Source organism: Neolamprologus brichardi, chromosome 9, assembly GCF_056152115.1.
Source record: "Neolamprologus brichardi isolate AB-2024 chromosome 9, ASM5615211v1, whole genome shotgun sequence".
In the NCBI taxonomy this organism is placed as follows: Eukaryota; Metazoa; Chordata; class Actinopteri; order Cichliformes; family Cichlidae; genus Neolamprologus; species Neolamprologus brichardi.
Window position 1 is genome coordinate 20,346,390 of NC_142112.1, and position 18,161 is coordinate 20,364,550.

General features: G+C 41.7%; 1 protein-coding gene across 3 annotated transcripts in view; it reads right to left on the reverse strand.

Moving 5' to 3' along the window:
• Window positions 1–535: 535 nt before the first annotated feature.
• Window positions 536–18,161, reverse strand: part of mllt10 (MLLT10 histone lysine methyltransferase DOT1L cofactor) — a 46,465-nt gene continuing 28,839 nt past the window's right edge. For 2 of the 3 annotated variants that reach the window (XM_035909417.2, XM_006794662.3), the window contains 10 exons: window positions 16,532–16,692; window positions 12,458–12,575; window positions 9,183–9,273; window positions 7,958–8,148; window positions 6,488–6,637; window positions 5,764–5,819; window positions 4,160–4,461; window positions 3,801–3,824; window positions 3,388–3,478; window positions 536–3,046 (listed from right to left, as the gene is read on the reverse strand). In XM_035909417.2, coding sequence (XP_035765310.1) covers window positions 2,765–3,046; window positions 3,388–3,478; window positions 3,801–3,824; window positions 4,160–4,461; window positions 5,764–5,819; window positions 6,488–6,637; window positions 7,958–8,148; window positions 9,183–9,273; window positions 12,458–12,575; window positions 16,532–16,692 — 1,466 coding nt within the window. In that variant the 3' untranslated portion in view covers window positions 536–2,764. The remainder of the gene's footprint in view (window positions 3,047–3,387; window positions 3,479–3,800; window positions 3,825–4,159; window positions 4,462–5,763; window positions 5,820–6,487; window positions 6,638–7,957; window positions 8,149–9,182; window positions 9,274–12,457; window positions 12,576–16,531; window positions 16,693–18,161) is intronic. The other variant, XM_035909418.2, reaches the window with a different exon arrangement.

The window sequence follows — 18,161 nt, forward strand, 5'->3', positions numbered from 1 at the left end:
TACTGATCAGCGTCACGGTAAAAGCAAACACGTTTACAGCATGTGTGATTTTATGTTCCCCTACAAAAGTGGCCAAGCTTAAAAACTTATTAAAATCTCATATTTTATATAATTTGTTAAATTTGTTTGAAAAAAATTCTTTAAAAAAAAAAATTGCATTACATACTCAGCAGCCACTTTATTAGGTACGCCTCGTCTTTATGGACCCTGTCTTTGCCCTTCAGATGCGTCTTAATTCTTGATGGCGCAGATTCAACAAGATGCTGGAAACATTTCTCAGAGATTTTGATCCGTACTGACACGAAGGGATCACACATGTGTGATGATGTGACTCCTCCGTTGCACACATCCTAAAGGTGCTCAACTGAATTGTCATGATTAAGATTATTTGAATTTTGTGACATGATGCGGTCATTAGATGATAATAGAAGAAAGTATCTCCACAGTCAGTTCAGATACAAACCGTACTTCATAACTGCAAAAGTCTAATGCATTTTTTTTACTGATACTTTGATACAAATACCAAACGCTGCTCTTACTTAACCAGAGTGTTTCTTTAATTTTCTTTTTTTTAAATACATTGTCAATCCCCCACCAATTTTTTTTACACTCTTAGAAAATTTATCCAACAAAATGTGTGCACAGATGAAAACATGGTGCCCAGAGTATAAAATGACTTTCCATCAAGAAAATGGTGCAAAACATTAAAAAAAGAAAAGAAAAGGAAAAAAAAGAAACACAATGTCCCTGCACATATAAAAATAAATTAATACTTTTGTGTCCAGTCACTGTCAACCTTATTGTCTGGTCCTAAAGATTCACACACATGAACTGAGGCTTCATTGGCTTTCCTTCACACCAGCACGAGCAATCATAATCACTTATGTACAACCAACTGCCAATGAGAAAGATTTATGTACACTTAACGAGGTAAAAACTGTGCCACCAAGTGCCCCCCCCTGACACACTTCCTCCTCCCCTACAAACACCTATATACAACCACAACCCCTCCCAAATCAGCCAACTAATAAGTAGCTCCTAGCTTTAAACACATGACAAAAATAGAAATCATTAAAAGGGTTTACAGCAAGATTAGACTGAACAGAGGAACAAAAGAAACAAAACAAATTTACACAGTAGTACAAAATGATGCTAAATTGCAAAAACAAGTGGGCTTTTAAAATATATCATCTTATGCCCATTACACAAAACCTCCAGATAAATAGAAAGCACAACACAAAGTTGGCTTTGATATTAGAGAATGCAGCAGAATAAAAGTTCCTAGTTTTGTTAGAGAGACTTCCAGCCTGAAGGACCAAGAGTTTTTGTAATCTGTTGCCTTAGCAACACAGCTTCATTACCAGTAGCACTGTGAAAAATTGGGTAGAGTGACCAAGTTTTTTTTAATATATATTTGTTTGTTTTTAAAAAAAAACAAAAAAACAAAATCCCACTTTCCTCTTTTGGCCTCAGGCACTTGGGTTTGGACCCTGATTGGCCAGTCCTGACTGTTGTGGGTTTTTAAGTGGCCGCTGCTGTCGGCCTTTTAGGTCCTGATAGGCTGGTCCTGCTCGAGAGGTAGGTGCAGCAGGAGGCTCAATCGGGAAGATGAAATGCAATCACTTCCACTTGCTGATAACCAACTGCGTGGTTTATCTCTGAAAGTGGATGTGTGACGTGGATTTAAGCATCTTTGTGAACATTCAACGTACTTTTTTGAATAATCTTTTGTTTTTTTCCTCTTTTACATTTCTTTTCCCAGAATGATCCTCCTGTATCTGGCCCAGAGAAGAGACAGTCAAAAGCAAGGCTTCTGTGGTGACCATACGAGGCTTGGCTCACGGACATTAATGGATGTACGCAAACTGCGGGAAGGAGACACGGGGAGAGAAGGCAGCACTGAGGACGTGTGGGACATTTCCTCATTTGATAGTCCCTCCAGGACTGCTGCGAGACAGATGTCAATCACACATCTATGACTGGTAAGTCCTATAACAGGAAATTGTACTGTTGTCCTAATCATAATATTGCTGCCATTTTCTTTTCTTTCTTTTTTTTTTTTTAAATGTTTGTAGTTCTGTGTGTGTGCCAGCTGTGTGCTGCAGCACAACTGCTGGTTTGGCTGAAGCCCCTGAGAGAGTGAAACAGCAGAGAGACCAGACCATTACAAAAACATTAATAAAAAAAAAAAAAGAGAGAGGAAAAAAAAAACCCCAAAACAAAACCTGGAACAAGATTCGGAGTAGGAAACACCAAAGAAATAAAAAGAGTTTCTGGGAACCTGTCAGTCAACTGAACTGTTGAGAGAAGAGACTAAACACACCATGTCCGCTGGTGCTACGTGCTGACAGTAACACACGTTCAGTTACTACCAGCAGTATTAAATAATTAAAAAAAATCTTTAAGTAGACAAAGCAATCAAAATAAGGACTCAAAGCAGCTAAAAAGTCGTCAAATCAAATAAATAATACAAAATGACACAAAACGTGGTGTCGAGATCAGAACCTAAACTACAGACAGTCTTCTGTATAACTCCACACAGAGAGTGTGTGTGTGTTATGCTTTAACACACCACTGGAAACAAATATCTAACATGAACACATTTTGCTCTCCTGGAGATGTTCTCATCACTAACCTACAAAGTTGACCAACAGACTGATCCCAAAAAACTCTGCGCATGTATATATATATATATATTTATATATATGTAAAAAAAAAAAAAAAACAATAAAAAGAAAAAAGGAAACAAAAAGAACATATGCCGTCACGTCTTCTCTTGCCCTCCGACGCCCACTGCTTTTTCGGCTAGCCGAGGCTTCTGCGCCCCTGAGCCATGCGTGTCGGCGTGTGCGTGCTGCAGCGCCAGGAAGGGGTTGGCGGTGATGGTGCCTTGGCCCTGGCTCTGGGCGCCGGGCAGCAAGTTGTTGATGGGCAGCTGAGCGGAAGAGAGTGGGATGGAGGGAATCTGGGCAGAGGAGGAGAGGGACTGCAGCTGCTGGAGGTCCTGCTGCTGCATCAGTTGGTAGAGCAACACCTGCTGCTGCTCCTGGGGAGCAGAGGGAGGAAGGGGGAGATGCAAGGAGGGAGGAAACAAGGAGGAAGAATGAGAGGGAAAAAAAGAAGAAAAAAAAAGAAAAGAGGATTAAGTGGAGGTGTCATTAAAGAAAAGAGTTGAAGGGGCGAATAAAGGATGGAGGGGGGAACAGAGCGTGAGACAGAAGGAAAAAAGCAGGGGAAAGTGTGGAAAAGAGGGGAAGAAGAAGAAGAGTTAATAAGCTAAATGATTTAGACTATTGTCTAAAAGAAAATTGTAGCTCAGTGTCTTTGTGTGTGTTTAACTGTGTGTGATAGTAGTAAGTAATCAAATGTGCATAGTGTGTGTAGTACCACTGAAGGCTGTGAGGACAGCAGCTGGTGGAGCTGATGCTGCTGCAGGAGCAATCTCTGCTGCTCAGACAGCAGGCCAATTCGCGCCGCGCTGAGGAGACAAAGCACACTCACAGTGAGACAAACGCAATTAACACTCTGCCTGCACAGTATCAGACTGTTTAGCACACTTTTTTAAAACATTACAGGTCTGTGACGGTGAGAGTGACAGAAAATATAAACATTTATCTGTTTCTATAAGTTATAAAGAAAAACATGAGCTTATTTTTTGCTTCAAATATAACCCCCAAAACAAAACAAGAAAAGATTCAAACTCAAAAAAACATGCATAACTACAGCATTTTTTCACAAAGCAGACACTGATGAAAACAGAGCTATGGCTGTTTGTGAAGTGGCACCAGCTACTGCCTCACCTGGTCTTACTAGTTGCTGAGTTGCTAAAATCCATCGTGGAAGCAAAAAGACACAAAGAGGAAGAGAGGATGCAATAAAGTTCACATTTAAACTTCTTGGGAAGCCGAGACAAACATTTTCAGTACTTAACTATGTGCTTATGTGAAAGGGCCTTGAAAATGTGAAGCTACTGACACCCATCTGCAGCTCTTTAACTCGCTGACAGTCAACCAATTTGTTGGGAAGGGTGATTTGATACCACATGTATTGATTTTATTATCATCAAAGGTTTCCAACACAATTCGCTATCCCAGTGTTGACGCTTTATTAATTTGAAAAAGACGCTTAATGTATTAGAGGAAGATGAAAACAGCCATACTTGTTATTGACGGGCAAAGTGACGCCTGTCGCTGCTCCTGTAGTGTGTGTGTGAGGGCTGGAGGTACCGGCCGGCGTCTGGATCACGCCGTTCAGAGCCCCGACGATTCCACCCATGCCCAGCGCACTCCCTGCGCCCAGAGCCCCCATTAGCCCCGCCACGCCGCCCAACCCAGCCGGGGTCGCCCCTACGGAGGCGACCCCATTGAGCTGTGGCTGAGGTGGACTCTGGGACACCGAGGGAGGTGTGGAGAGGGAGGAGGTGGAACCACTACTGCTGTGACCACCACAAGATGCACTGTCCTGAGGACCAGAAAGAGACTCCCATTAATGACAAGTCCTGCATTCAGAATCTGTAGCTATGTCCCAATTCATAGGCTGCATCCTTCAGAGGACCAGGCCTTCGCGGTCTACATGGGCCGGGTCCTTCGAAGACCTAGAAGGCCGGAAGTGCGAGGCTGTGAAATGGGACGGTCTAGCCTTCAGATTTTTGGGTCTCGGGGGAGTTCAATAAACTCAGCCGTCTGCTCCTCGCTTGCTAATATATAACAGAACACTGGAGTACATTCTCTACCATCTCACACTTCTGTGTTTTCTGCTTGACGTTTATTCAGCTGTGTCAAAACTATAACTTTAATCTCAGCCAAACCGATTTACTCAGGAACAAATAAAACACTGAAAAAAGCCAAACAATAACATTTTAAGTTATCTAAGTGATTTATATTTCATGTTTAACCCGAGTGAAAGACCGCGGGGATCTGAAAACGATGTGCCGGGACTTTGCTGTTCTTGCCGGCTCTAGTGAGCCTTGACCACCCGGTCAGCTATCGAGCTGGTGGGAAACAGACGTCTTCGAAAACGTTGAAGCACGTTTGCAAATATGTGATGTCTTGATAAACCAACCAGATATTTGAAGCTTACACAGCTACATTCTCGCCTGAAAACATCTTAAAAGTTTATTTGGTGACCCAGAAAAAGTAATAAGAGTAATATTAAAACTAAGTAGCTGCCGCCATTGTTGGAAACTGGAATTGGCAGGGCAGCGCTATGAATTCTGGGATAGTTAATGAAGGACATATTTGTCAGCCGCATTTGGAGCAGCCTTCGAATTGGGACAGCCTTCATCGCCTTGCTGTGACATAATCGACCTTCAAATACGGCCTCCGAAGGATGTGGCCTATTAATTGGGACATTTATTTCACACCTTTTTGACATTAAAATAAAGCGATCATTACAGTTTGCTTAATTTACAATGTTAAAGAATAAATAGAATAAAATAATTTGTCATCACAGACTGTCTTAACGAGGGTTTGATGGACAGTCTTATTGAATCTTTCAAAGTCTACAAGCCTGTGAGTCAACTACAAAAAGTTCTGTTTATATTGCAATTTCTATTCTGACTTTAAATCTTGCCTCTGGCATTTGCCATAAATAAATAACTGAGTGTTCAAGACTAAAACTAACACTGAAACTAATAAAAACGAACTAAAAATAAAGCCACTCTGGAAAATCAAAACAGAAATCAAAATAAAAACTAGTTCGAAAACACAAACTCTGGTGACTACAGATTTCAAGCCAGGAGTCAAACCATGAATTTGTCCTTACCTGAGTCGCCACAGGTAAAGATGAGTCAGCTGCTCCCGGCTGGGCTCCCTTCACATCTGTGGATAACCAAAAGGTTAGACATGTCTCAGTAGGGCTAGTCTAAAAATGTGAAACCTGCTTTTCAAGTTCTAGAAATTTTCTGTGCTAAATGACGTCAGCCAGCAACAATCCATCTTTTCGATCGGGAACAAGAGAGTAGCTCAGTCAGATCTTAAAGCTGAAAAAAATAACATGTGCCGATGCAAGAATCTGAATAACTTTGGATATACACACATGTATGCACCAGGCTGTGCTATGGGAGGAAGGGAAGCTGGCAGAGGCAGGGTGATGATGGTTGTTACTCATACACCCTCCAAAATAGTGTTGCAGGCCACATTCAAACCTTTCATGCCAACAGTATTGGACTGTCACATTTTCAGAAATATAACACACCCTCAGTGCAAAAATTTCTTGAACGATAACTTTAGGTGTCGTCTTGTCCTTTAAATTCCCGAGCTCTCAATCTGATCAAGCATCTGTGATATTTTTTTTAGTCCATGGAGGTAACATTTTAAGGATCTCCTGCTGCCGTGCTTGATGCCTGATACCACAAAACACATCAATGGGGGTGCAGCTGTTTCAGTGACACAAAGCAGACCTGCACAATGCCAGGCAGGTGCTGTGGCTCACTGGTGTGCATCATTCACCTTGATTTCTAAGTAAGTAAGTAAGAGTGTCTGTGTACCCGAGGAGGCCGTGGCAGGTGTGAAAGGCACTGATAGCTGTGCGCTGAGAAGCTGCAGTCTCTCTTTCTTCATGGTCAGAGTTTTTATCTGCTCCTCCAGCCTCCTGTTCTCCTCCTGGAGCTGGTGCAGAGACTTCAACATGCTCACCACTGCGAAAGAGAAGGAGAGAGGGAACAGAAAAAGCAGCGTTTTTATATTTCCTGCTCCAAATATTCTGTAATAGCTCCGCTCTGAATTTTCAATTTACTGCTCTCCACACCTGTGTGAGAAAATAAAGACTTCAAAATTGCACAAATGAAACAAAACTCAACCCCGTCACAGTCTGCAGTCAACACTGTTAGCCCACTTGTTGTTTTAGCTGCACCACAGTGAAGGTATAATAATCAGTGCTGGTGCTGGATTATATGCTGGGATGAATCTTTACAGGACTGACCCTTTCACCAATATCCTTACTTTCTAAAAGGCCACTCATTTTCTAAATCTGCCTTTTCTTATACCTCACATTAACAACACACACAGTGACGATCAGACAGATACTCCCCACAGACATGTCAGAGATCAAGGTCAGCTACAGTGACCCTGCAGCCTGCACGGACTCAGTGTCGGGGGAGGAGGAGGAGGGTTTGCAGAGGAACTTAAACCTGACTCGTCTGATTGAAGGACAGCCTTTCTAACGACCAGGTTGCCATCCCCCTTTTTCATTTTCACTTTATTGATCCCAGAAGGGATGTTCAGATAGGTAGATAACCAGCAAGAGATTGACAGGTGCAACAATAACAGATAAAGTGAAAATGTGACTGAAAGAGGGAGCGGCTCTGCACAACAGCTCGAAGGCAAAGAGCCGACGGATCAATTGACACAGAGAAGGAAATGGTGAAGTGGACAAAGTGTATGAGTGCGTGTGAGGTAGGAGATTAATCTCCTGTCATTTTTGAGATGAAGAGAATTCACCTTTTGTTTTCATCCTGCCTTTGTTTGATTTCAGGCCCTTTGCCTTATACTGTATCTTTTAAATAGAGAGTAAAACTATTATTTTGGTTTTTTATGTGACTTATTTGTTCAATAAAATGCTGTGAGGGTGTCTCAGGTAGAAATAAAATCAGTCTGGTGAGAGACTTAAATTGAATTAACAAACTCATAAGTGTGTATCAAACAGAATCATCCGATTTCAAAAGGCTATATTTTTAAAGTAATGGACATAAAAGCTTTTGGTATATTTTACATACAAAATTTTCACAAGTGCTCCATATGTCCCCCTGTTGACACCCGGCATTAGTCCACACGATAGTCAAACTCGTCCCATACTTTTGCAAGCATGTCTGGAGTCACTGCAGCCACTGCTAACAATAATCACTCCCTGCTTAGAGGCCTGTTTTTCAGTAGTTACTGGTGAGCAATAGTCTGAAATCAGATGATTCTTTTAGGTAATCTTGTATTTTTAATGATGCTTGGTGCTTGCGTCTTCTCACCGTCTCCTTGCGCTCCCTGCTGCAGCAGGAAGCTCTGTCCTTCGTTCCACTGCCTCTCCAGGAGCTGCTCAATGCTGGTGGCCACTGGGGGCAACGTCTCCCCGCCTCCTCCCGCCCCTAGCAACCCCTGCCCCGGCCCCGGCAACGACCCAGAAGAGTCATAGCGGATCTGCAGGCCACCAATCGGAGAGCTGAATGTAGGGGAAGAGAGAGAGAGAGTGCATTGATAGAAAAGGAGAGATGGAGAGGTCAATAGGGAGATTAACGACCTAACATAAACGTCAGACAAACATAGTCACTGCTGGCTATAAAACTACATCAATTTGTTGTTACAGTGGCTCCTAATGAAAAGGGGCCAGGCTTTCTGTCTGCGCGCGAGAGCTAGAAAAAGACTAGGAGAGAGAGGAAGAAAGAAGACATGCAACAGGGGGAGACAGACAGAGAGAGGGAAGTGCACTGTCTTGATGCGATAAATCTCAGTGTGCACTGAGACAAGCTGTTGGAGCCTGAGGAGAGGAGGAGAGGGGAAAAGGGGAAATAAAGGACACCGGAAGAGATGACTGAGCCGTAGGTGTGCAAGCGGCATCTTATTTTCCCCTATTGTGGAATGTAAAAATATGACTTAACTCACCACTCGCACATGAAACTTTAAAGAAGCCTAAACAGTCTTAAAGTCGCCTCATTTTGCTCCAGTGTTTCCTTTTGCAGTTAAATGTCATTTATCCTAAATTTAAGACCAAAAATTTAAATTTAAAAATAAAAAATAAAACTGTATATAACCAACCTTATTAAGTGAAATCACCCATTCCACAGACAATAGCGGAAACAAAAAAAAAAGTTTATCTGTATGATCAATTTTCCCGTGATCCTGAATGATCCATGCAAACATTCCAAAATGGAGGAGATACAATAACTCATCACACTGTCCTTAAACACAAGAAGACAGGAAAAAAACATCTAACTGGACTTGAAGGATGGTTACCACCTTCAAAAACACAAGTTATCGATGGCTGAGAGAGCAAGAATTGCCTGTAGGGGCAAGAGCAAAAGAGAGAGTGTGCATGTGTGTGTTTGAGGAGTGAGAGGAAGAGAGGGGAGATGAGGGGGCCAGCAAAGGGAAAAGCAGAAAGGGGGAGGGGGGGATGGGTGAAGGAGGGGGACCAGTGAGGAATGTAAATGGTGAGGGAGTGCTGGGGAGGGTATCTGTGTGTGTGTGTGCACTCACCGCGGGGTGGTCTTGGGAGAAGCTCTTATGGAGAAGCCCTGAGCTCCGACACAACCGCCGCCGCTGCTACTGCCGTCTCCCGCCTCCTGATCTGCACACAGACACACACACACAGAAAAAAAATCAATTGGACGAGAACACGGACAGAAGATGTTTTTCTGTTGTTAGGATGAAATTATGGAATAAGGTTGACATGAGCATAAAAATGTGGAATTCATTTGTGGTCTTTAAATGAATGCGCTACAAATTTTGGAGGGTTAGCTGTGAGAATAAAGCCGTTTATCTGTTATTTTATTTTAGTTTCCTACTTGGAAGTTAGGGTACTTTTAATGATCAGAATACAGACCAGGCATAAATATAAGCATTTCAGCATGAGCCTGTTCAGTCATTATTTGTAATATAGGAATGGATCTTAGACTACTAAGATCCATTCCTATATGGATCTCCTCTCATACAATATATGATGAAATAAAAATCAAAATATCCACACTGAGCCGGCTGAAGTTGAATGTGAAAGCGCACTCACAATACTGTTGTCAGGTTATTTTTTTAAGCCGCCAGTCAAGACAAAAAAAAGAATAAAAAATATGCTTCTTCATTTATTTAGGCAAGCAAACAATACAGACTGCCAAACATCCCAGACATCCGTAACAACCCAGCTTTCCTGCTTTGTTTTCTATCCTCGGGCTCTTTGTGATCACCTGCGTTTTAATACAGCCAGACTCATCGTTTTGTCGTTTATTTCTGTTTCCTGGCAGAGAAAATTAGTCATTTAACTGTGGCTTGTAAATACATTTTGCATAGTGTTGTAATGCTTAAAAAATGATCATTCAAATGTCTTATAGGGAGCTTCACAGACTGATCCAGACTGGAGACTCTGAGCCTTCTTTAACGGCTTGAAAATCACACATCAGGACATTTGCTCAAGTTTGACAATTTGTTATAAACGCAGTTTTGAGCTCAAGACATGTTTCTGCTGCAGGAAATGACAGATTTGTCTTGACCCCAGCTGTAAAACATAGTTAAGTAGGGTGGATCTTCATCGCGCTGCAGAGCACAATCACTCCCAATTAACTATATTTGGATTTCTTTAATTGGAATTTTTAAAAACACTTTAGTTATAAAAGAAAATATGTGATGGTTTGTGGAGTTTTTAAAGTTAAAACGCTGGTTAATTTTGGAAATACATACAGGGGTGGCAGTCTGCATGACCCGAGACACACTGGAATTTCACCCCAGGCGTACAACATTATTTTTCAAAAGCATAATTGTCCTTTACCACACTAAAGCAAATTGCCGTTGTTCCTGGATTTATCCACTCTGGAGTATATTTTTTCAAGGGTCCGGGATGATAAAAAGAAGTGAAGACAGAGGACCCTTTTCAAGTTTTTCTGTTTTCCCTCTGACCCAGGCTACATGCGCTGCAATACTGTGGGCTCTGCAATCTACAAAACTCTCTCTCTCTCTGTATCTCTTTCAAACACAAGCCTTCATTCAAACTGCATGTGCTTCCCTCTCTACCTTCTGTGAGAGTCTCTGTCTCTCCTCCCTCTGGGCCCCTGGCCAGACGCTTCTTTTCATTTTCCTCAGTGAGAGTAATGAATCACACATGCACACAGACTTTTGCATTTACACACTCACACAAACTCCCCTCTACTTAAGACAGTCAATCCCAGCTTTTACCCCCACCAGGTCACCACTCCAGTCCCTCGCTCTCTTCTTTTTCAAGTCCTTTTTTCTGTCGTAACCCTTTTCGTCCCTGGCACCTCCCTCCAGACACTCAAAAGCAAAGAGAAACGGCTGCCAAAGTAAACAGGCTGCATGCATACAAACACACGCACACACACACCTTGCACGTTTACGCTCACATGACCCTTACTAGCCGACAAACAGAACTTCATGCTTATGTAGCCGCAGACACGTGTTCCTCACGTCTGTGTGCTTAATGTTATGGTAAGGAAATATCAATGTTCATTAAGGCTGCTTAATGATTATTTTCATTACTGGTTAGTGCAGCTCAATGAAGCAATAGGTCAATCAAGTGAAAATAAATCTGCCACTATTTTAATAATGAATCAACTGTCAATATTCCAAAAATAGTCTGTTTCCAAATATAGGGGGGGAAATATACAATACTTGTTTGCTGGTTTAATATCTGAATATTTCACCTTTTGCAAAAAGAAATTTTACTGTGGAGAACATTTACAATACTCACATCTGAAATTGTGTAAATGTCAGAAATGACTTCATATTGAATTATACATTTAATTTAATTACAAATTAAACACATTTCCAATTGGAAACATTTAATTTTACACAACAGCACAGCACACACACGCGCGCACACACACACATACCTGAAACAACTTACAAAATTAAATATGGTATGGTAAATATTTCTTAATTACAAAAAGAAAACAGTTGTTGTTGTTTTTTTGTTTTTTTTAGAGTTTGCAACCAAAATGTTCATTTTCATGAATTATATATAAGGTTTGCTGAACACACTGAACCTGCCTGTCCGTAGTTTCTAACAAAACAAACCAAAAAAACGCTGCACTCATTCCTAAAAACGTGCTGATGTTAATAACTTGAGATGCATAATTTGCACCCATTAAAAATAGGTGCTTATAAAGTGAGGTAAACAGATTTAGGTCTCTGGATCACATACACACATGGAGACACGCATGAACGAATGCGCGCACACACACGCGGCCCCCTGTCAGTCAGCCTGATTAGTGAGCTGACCTGCGGGTCAGCCTGGATCTGGCTCTGATGACTGCTGACCGGCAGCAGGAACTGCTTCCTCCTCTCCACTCTTTATTCGCCTCTTTTCTCTTGCTTCTCGTCTCTTTGACCAACCAGATGTCTTGCATCAGGAAGCGGCTACTCTTGATTACTAAAGTCTCTCGCAACTCCCTCATCAGCTCCTCTGCGCTGAACAGACAACACAAACGGACTTTCTCTCTACCGCTGGAGCTCCTGCCGGCTCCTGGAGGAGCATTTCCTCAAAAAGAGGATTTTTTTTTCTTTCATACTGATTAAAGTTTATCAGAAAAAAAAAGAGAAAATAGAGGAAAACCTATGCCATTTAACCAGAACAGAGTGGGAGGGGCTTAAGAATATCACTGACCCTTGACCTTTTTTGCGGGATCAAGGGGGCATTGACCTATCAATTATCTCCGTGTCCTTGTCGCTCTCTCTCTCATGCACACATTTTATTTTTTCACATGCGCACAAACAAACACGCACTGCTGCATGAAGTGTCGCTGCTGTACCTGCCGGTGAGGCTTCGGACTGTGCGATGAGCGCCGCCATGGTCGAGTTGGGGTTCAGCCTGTTGCCAAACATGTGGGGGGGGGCCAGGTTGAAGACAGAGCCTGGGAGAGCGCTCACCTGTGGACGGAGACAAACAAATGAGACACAAGAAGCCACGTTTTCTCTCTGATTTGACTCTTTATAATATAATGGCTAAACCAGCAGTTTTCAGATAACCGCATGATTGTTCTTTTCCACTGAACCATCTGAGAAGTCAAGCTTGGAAAAAGGCAGGCAACTTCAAAAAAAGAAAAAAAAGTGCCAACTGACGGCATGAAAGGCAAAATTTAAGCTGACAAGACCGATTCCCTCTTGATCATAATCTCACGAATTTTGCAAGAATCCAGCTGTAAACTTTTAGAGTGAGAAAGAAAGTTTCCCACATTACAATCATGTGGTGATTCAGGTTTTAACGGTCTGAGTGTCCCAAGAAACGCGTTTTAAAACGTTGAATAATAAATGAATAAACCTGGGACACATCAGATTGAATTTATTAAAACAAAAATGGCTAAAAATAGTCTTTAATTTTTGGCTCATGATGATGATTTTTGGCTTTTATGATAAAAATACACTATTGGTGGTGTACACACACTTTTCATTTTTGTAAACAATTACAATATTTTTAATATGTAACGTATAAAATGTCATAGGATAGCAAGAAACAGCTGTTCTGGCCTCAAATAGACTTGAAATATACAAAGAAATTATAAATAAAATAATGATAAAAATTTACACTGGTGTACACACACACACACACACACACACACACACACACACACACACACACACACACACCTCTAAATTTCAAATATGGAAACCTGCATATTTTTGCTGGTGTTACTATATAAATTACCAGAATTATTATCATTTTATTTTCTTTTTATTTTTTGTTCTTTAAGCATTATACATAAAAATAAACAAAAACCAGCCAGTGTTTCTTTATTATCAACTGGAACAGTTATAGTAACAGGTTAAGAGTGCATGTGTCTGCAATGCATCTCTTAATGTGGACTGACGGAAATCTACCATCACTTATAAAAAATAAATACATTAAAAAATTAAAACACACACCCACAAGTATATTATAAATCCACAGCTCATTATTCTGTTAGGCGCACACACACACACACACACACACACACACACACACACACACGGCTCAGAGTGCCTCGGCACCCCGACAATACGCTGACATGCTGACAAAGTGTTTCTGATGCATAGAGTTTAATCCAATTAAGGCATTTCCCAAATAAGGACTGTGGAGTGAAGGGTGGGGTCGACAGAGAGTGAGGACAGCGAGGGTGGAGCATGAGCAGGAGAATCAGGTCCATCTAGAAGGACAAAATGGCTGACCATTTTGATTGCACAAAAACTAGTGTTTTGAGGAGTAAATGAGGGGGAAAAAGGAGCATTTAAAATCCATCGTTGGAAACAAGGTTGGAGTTTCTCGTCCAGCTTACATGTGGAAAAATTGTGAAGGCCAGACATCGTTACTTAACTAAAACAGCTTAAACTGACAGTTTGCGTAAGTTTGCTTTACTACACTTTCTCTGCTTTGTTTCCAATCAGAAAACTCTGAGTAAAATTGTTTGATTTTGAGCTGAAATAAATACGTCATAAAGACCAGTTACATGAAGGCTAAAAACACAAATCCAGGCTTTAGAGAGTCGGTAAAACTCCTGTGTGTTTATGTATTCTGTCCCACTGCTTTAGGGGTGATTATGATATATTTGTTTAAATTTCTGGAGAGGTTCAGAGGAATAAAACAAAAAAGCCTGAAAGCCATGATCTCATATCAGAAATTTATGCACACAGCAGGTGTAAATACAGAAAATCTGGAAAACATCCTGCAAATTCCAATTCCTATTAAAGGTTAATTTCCAAAAATGGAACCTGTTCCCTCTGACCATTTCATCCTCCTCTGAAATGACTTCAGATTTCTTTCTACACCCACCCCGTCCTCCTCCTCCTCTTCCTCCTCCCAGTGCCATAATCCTGCCCCCTTTCCCATCAACATTCATTTTTCATTTACATTCATTTTTCATTAAAGTCTCTCTCGCACTCCCTTTCTCTGTCCTGGGCTGATAGCCAATAACAGTAGGCCAAGAGTCTGCTAGCGCACTGAAAATAGCAAATGGTCTCTGTCATTCACCCAGTCATACACACACACACACACACACACACACACCAACACACACAGAGAGAGGAAAGCCTGTTGTTGGCATCCTTCTATAGTTGTGTAATTACTCCCAATTCGATTTAAAGTGTGCGTGTGTGTGTGAATGTGTGCGCTCACTTGTCTGCTGCCCAAAGGCCTGCATCACACTTTACAAACTAACACACATGTTTAAAACAATTTGAAAAGAACTGTGGGGGGAAAAAAGAAACCGTCTCTATTAAGTCGCCCTCATGCTTCCTTTCTGCAGCTCTCTTCTCATTTCTCTCTCTCGCTCTCACAGACACACAAACTCGCACACAGCCGCAACCCAAGCTCCTCTATACATGCAGAAAACAGGCGTGATATCCTGTGCTTCCCTGGGCCTCCCGTCCTCTAGAATATGTGCTGAACAGAGAAGGAGCAGGGTGAGATGAAGGCAGAGCCAGCGAATCCAAAGCGCGAGCGCTAACCCCCCTAAACACACAGTCGCTGCAACCCCTCCCCTCCCACCATCTATCTTTCCATCCCTACTGTGGTGCTTGTCAGATGTCATTACATCACAGGACACTGGAGGAGGGGGGGGAAGAGAAATGGATGGGGACGGAGAGAAGGAAGGTCGAGGGTGAGAGAAAGTGTGTGTGTGTGTGTGTGTGTGAGAGAAAGAAAGCGAAAGAGAGGTGGTAAGTGGACACGGGAGAAAGATGGGGCTGGGTGGACAGAGACAGAATGCAGACTTTGGGGACGTTTTGAAAGGACGGACACTGGGGTCAGTGATTGAAGAAGAGCTGCACCCTTCTAGGAGATAGGTGCTTTGAAAGGGGCCGAGTTGATCACGTTGGATGCAACAACCTTAAAACTGCATATCAGGGTTATATGAGCCAGCAGTGCACAGTGAAAATGAAGAAAAGCCTAAATATTGAGAAAGGTCTTGGATAATTCATTCAAAGTGCTTAACTGCTGCTTTTATATATGAGGTTTAAATGGAAATACATTTAAAAATTTACCATTTTTATTTCCCTTCCATTATTCCCCCCCCACAAAAAAAGAAAAATCCTTAAATGTTTCACAATAGGACTGATTTCCTTTAATTACGCAGCCTTGATTTCTCTCCACTTTCTCACATAATGTATTGTGAATGAGTGCTTTCCCAGCTTGGCCCAGAAGCCCCCCCACCCCCGCCACCATTCTCCCCATTGAGTGACATGATAAAAATCATAAACGTGCCGGCATATTATAACAACACAGAGCCTTGGTGGGTTTGTCTAGCATTTCATTATAGAGGAACTTGAATGTGTACTCGCTTTCAAAAAGAGGGGAAAAAAAAAAGATGATTTATCAATGTTCCCTCTGTGTCACAGAAACAGATTTCTATCAGTTTCATTAATAAAAATAACTCGAGTATTTTCTCACAGACCTCGCTTGCTAGACTTAGGAAAAACTAATTAGGCTGTAGTTGAAATGTTAAGACGACTTATTTTTGTGCTCTGAATGAGCCACAGTGACCCTCTACAGGTGCAACCTCACCATTGGCTACAGAATAACTGAGCTGAGAAAACACAATGCGCACAAGGTCGGGAAACACACATTTCACACACAATTAACGTGCGGAGGATTAACAATAGTGCTGAGAGATTTGGTGCGGAAGACGTTTAATTAGTGTGCTTTGGTTTATTTGTATTCCCACAGTTTATCTGCACTTCAGCTCAAAGATGCCAAAGATGTGGATGAATGGGCAGATGTAGAGGGTGCTGAATAGATTGTGTGTGCGTGTGTGTGTGTGTTTGTGTGTGAGAGAGACAGAGTGTGCGTCATGGTGGGTTTGATGAGCGTGTATTTCCATATACGTGAGTGTAGAAAGGTTGTAGCGCAGACTCACGTGTGTTGATGCCGTGCTGTTTAGCGGCGCTGTGGCAGTGAATGGAGAGGGAGGGGCTAGAGAAGGTGTGGGCTGCTGTTGCTGTGACAACTCTGAGTTGGCTCCGCCCATGGTGACGGCTCCCGTCCCCGATGAGGACCCATCGGCAACAGAGAAAACACCTGGGGAGAAATAAGCAGTTTATTAAGATGATTAAACAAAGAGTTTAGCAAAAGTAGAGGAGATCTACATTTCTGTGCCCTGCTGCCGTGTATGATGATTCGCTGTCACATCGTCATGGGTTACATGAATAGTATTAAGTACTTGTACTAGGAACATGTGAGCTTTTAGCGTCTAGTCTAAAAGTCTGAATAACAGACTGCTTTAAAATTTTACACCGGCCTTGATTTTTGGTACATCTTTTGGTTTACACACTGTATGCAGACCATGCAGTTATTTTATACAAGTCAATTTTGACTTAGAAAGCATCATTAGATTTTTAACAGTCGATTTTTCTCAGAATAATTTATTCATTGTTTTACCGCCATTATCTTGTTTTCATAATTGTCACGCACTTGCGCAGTAAGTGTAAATATATTTCTTGTTACCCGTCTTAAATCGACTTCATTTGACCCTTTTTAATAAAAAAAAAACAACAACAATTAAAAAAAAAAAAATACAGGGTGAATGAATGGGGGGGAAAAAAAATCACCAGAGGAACAGAAATAAGGAAATTAAAGTTTCAACAAACAGCAGATCTGTTAGAAATTTAATGTGTCATTAATAAATTCAACAAATGTAATGAACAGTTCAGTATGCAGGCTTGTGTGCAGTAAGATAGTTTAGTGTCTTTATAGTCATAAAAAAAACCTCAACTGCAATAATTACAGAAACACACACACGCACACACACACACCACAAATTACTTAAAATCAAATATTTAAGGACTGAGATGAGGGATAAGAGACAAAACAGTGTTCTTCCCTTTTGTGCTCTTTGTCTTGCAAACAAAACACATCAATTTTACCCATATGCATATTAAAAATAACAATTATATATTATAGTTAAAATATAAACTGCTGTAATTCACCCACGCATACATATTCCTGTATTTTAACACATCCACAAAAAACACTGCGCTCTCTTATCTTCCTGCTCGCTCTCTTTCCTCCCCTCACACACCCTTGTGCTCGTCCACTAACTAGGGATAAACCCTGCCCCTGCCCCCCTTTGACCCCATCAGAGGAGGGGGGGAGAGAGAGGGGCCCCTCAGGCCCACAAAAGCCTGAATGGCTCAGGGCAGCACGCATTCACTGGGGGAACAAGAGATCTTTGTGCCAGGAGGGGAGGGGTGGAGGGAGGGAGGGAGAAGGAGAGAGATAGCACACTACATGGGCCTACATACTATTTATAACACTTTGTAATATGCACCAGAAAAATTGATACCCAAAGCAGGGCTGCTGAGACTCAGGGGGCATGAGCTCCTGCAAGATTTTTTAGCAGCTGGATTAGAGGCCAAACCAACAATTCATCAGAGTTTAGCTAATGCCATTGATGAAATGGGTTACACACAAAGGGATGGTGCAAAAACAGTGCAGGAAACAGGAGGAGGGGGGAAAAGGTTCATTTTAATTCAAATTTCCATTATAAT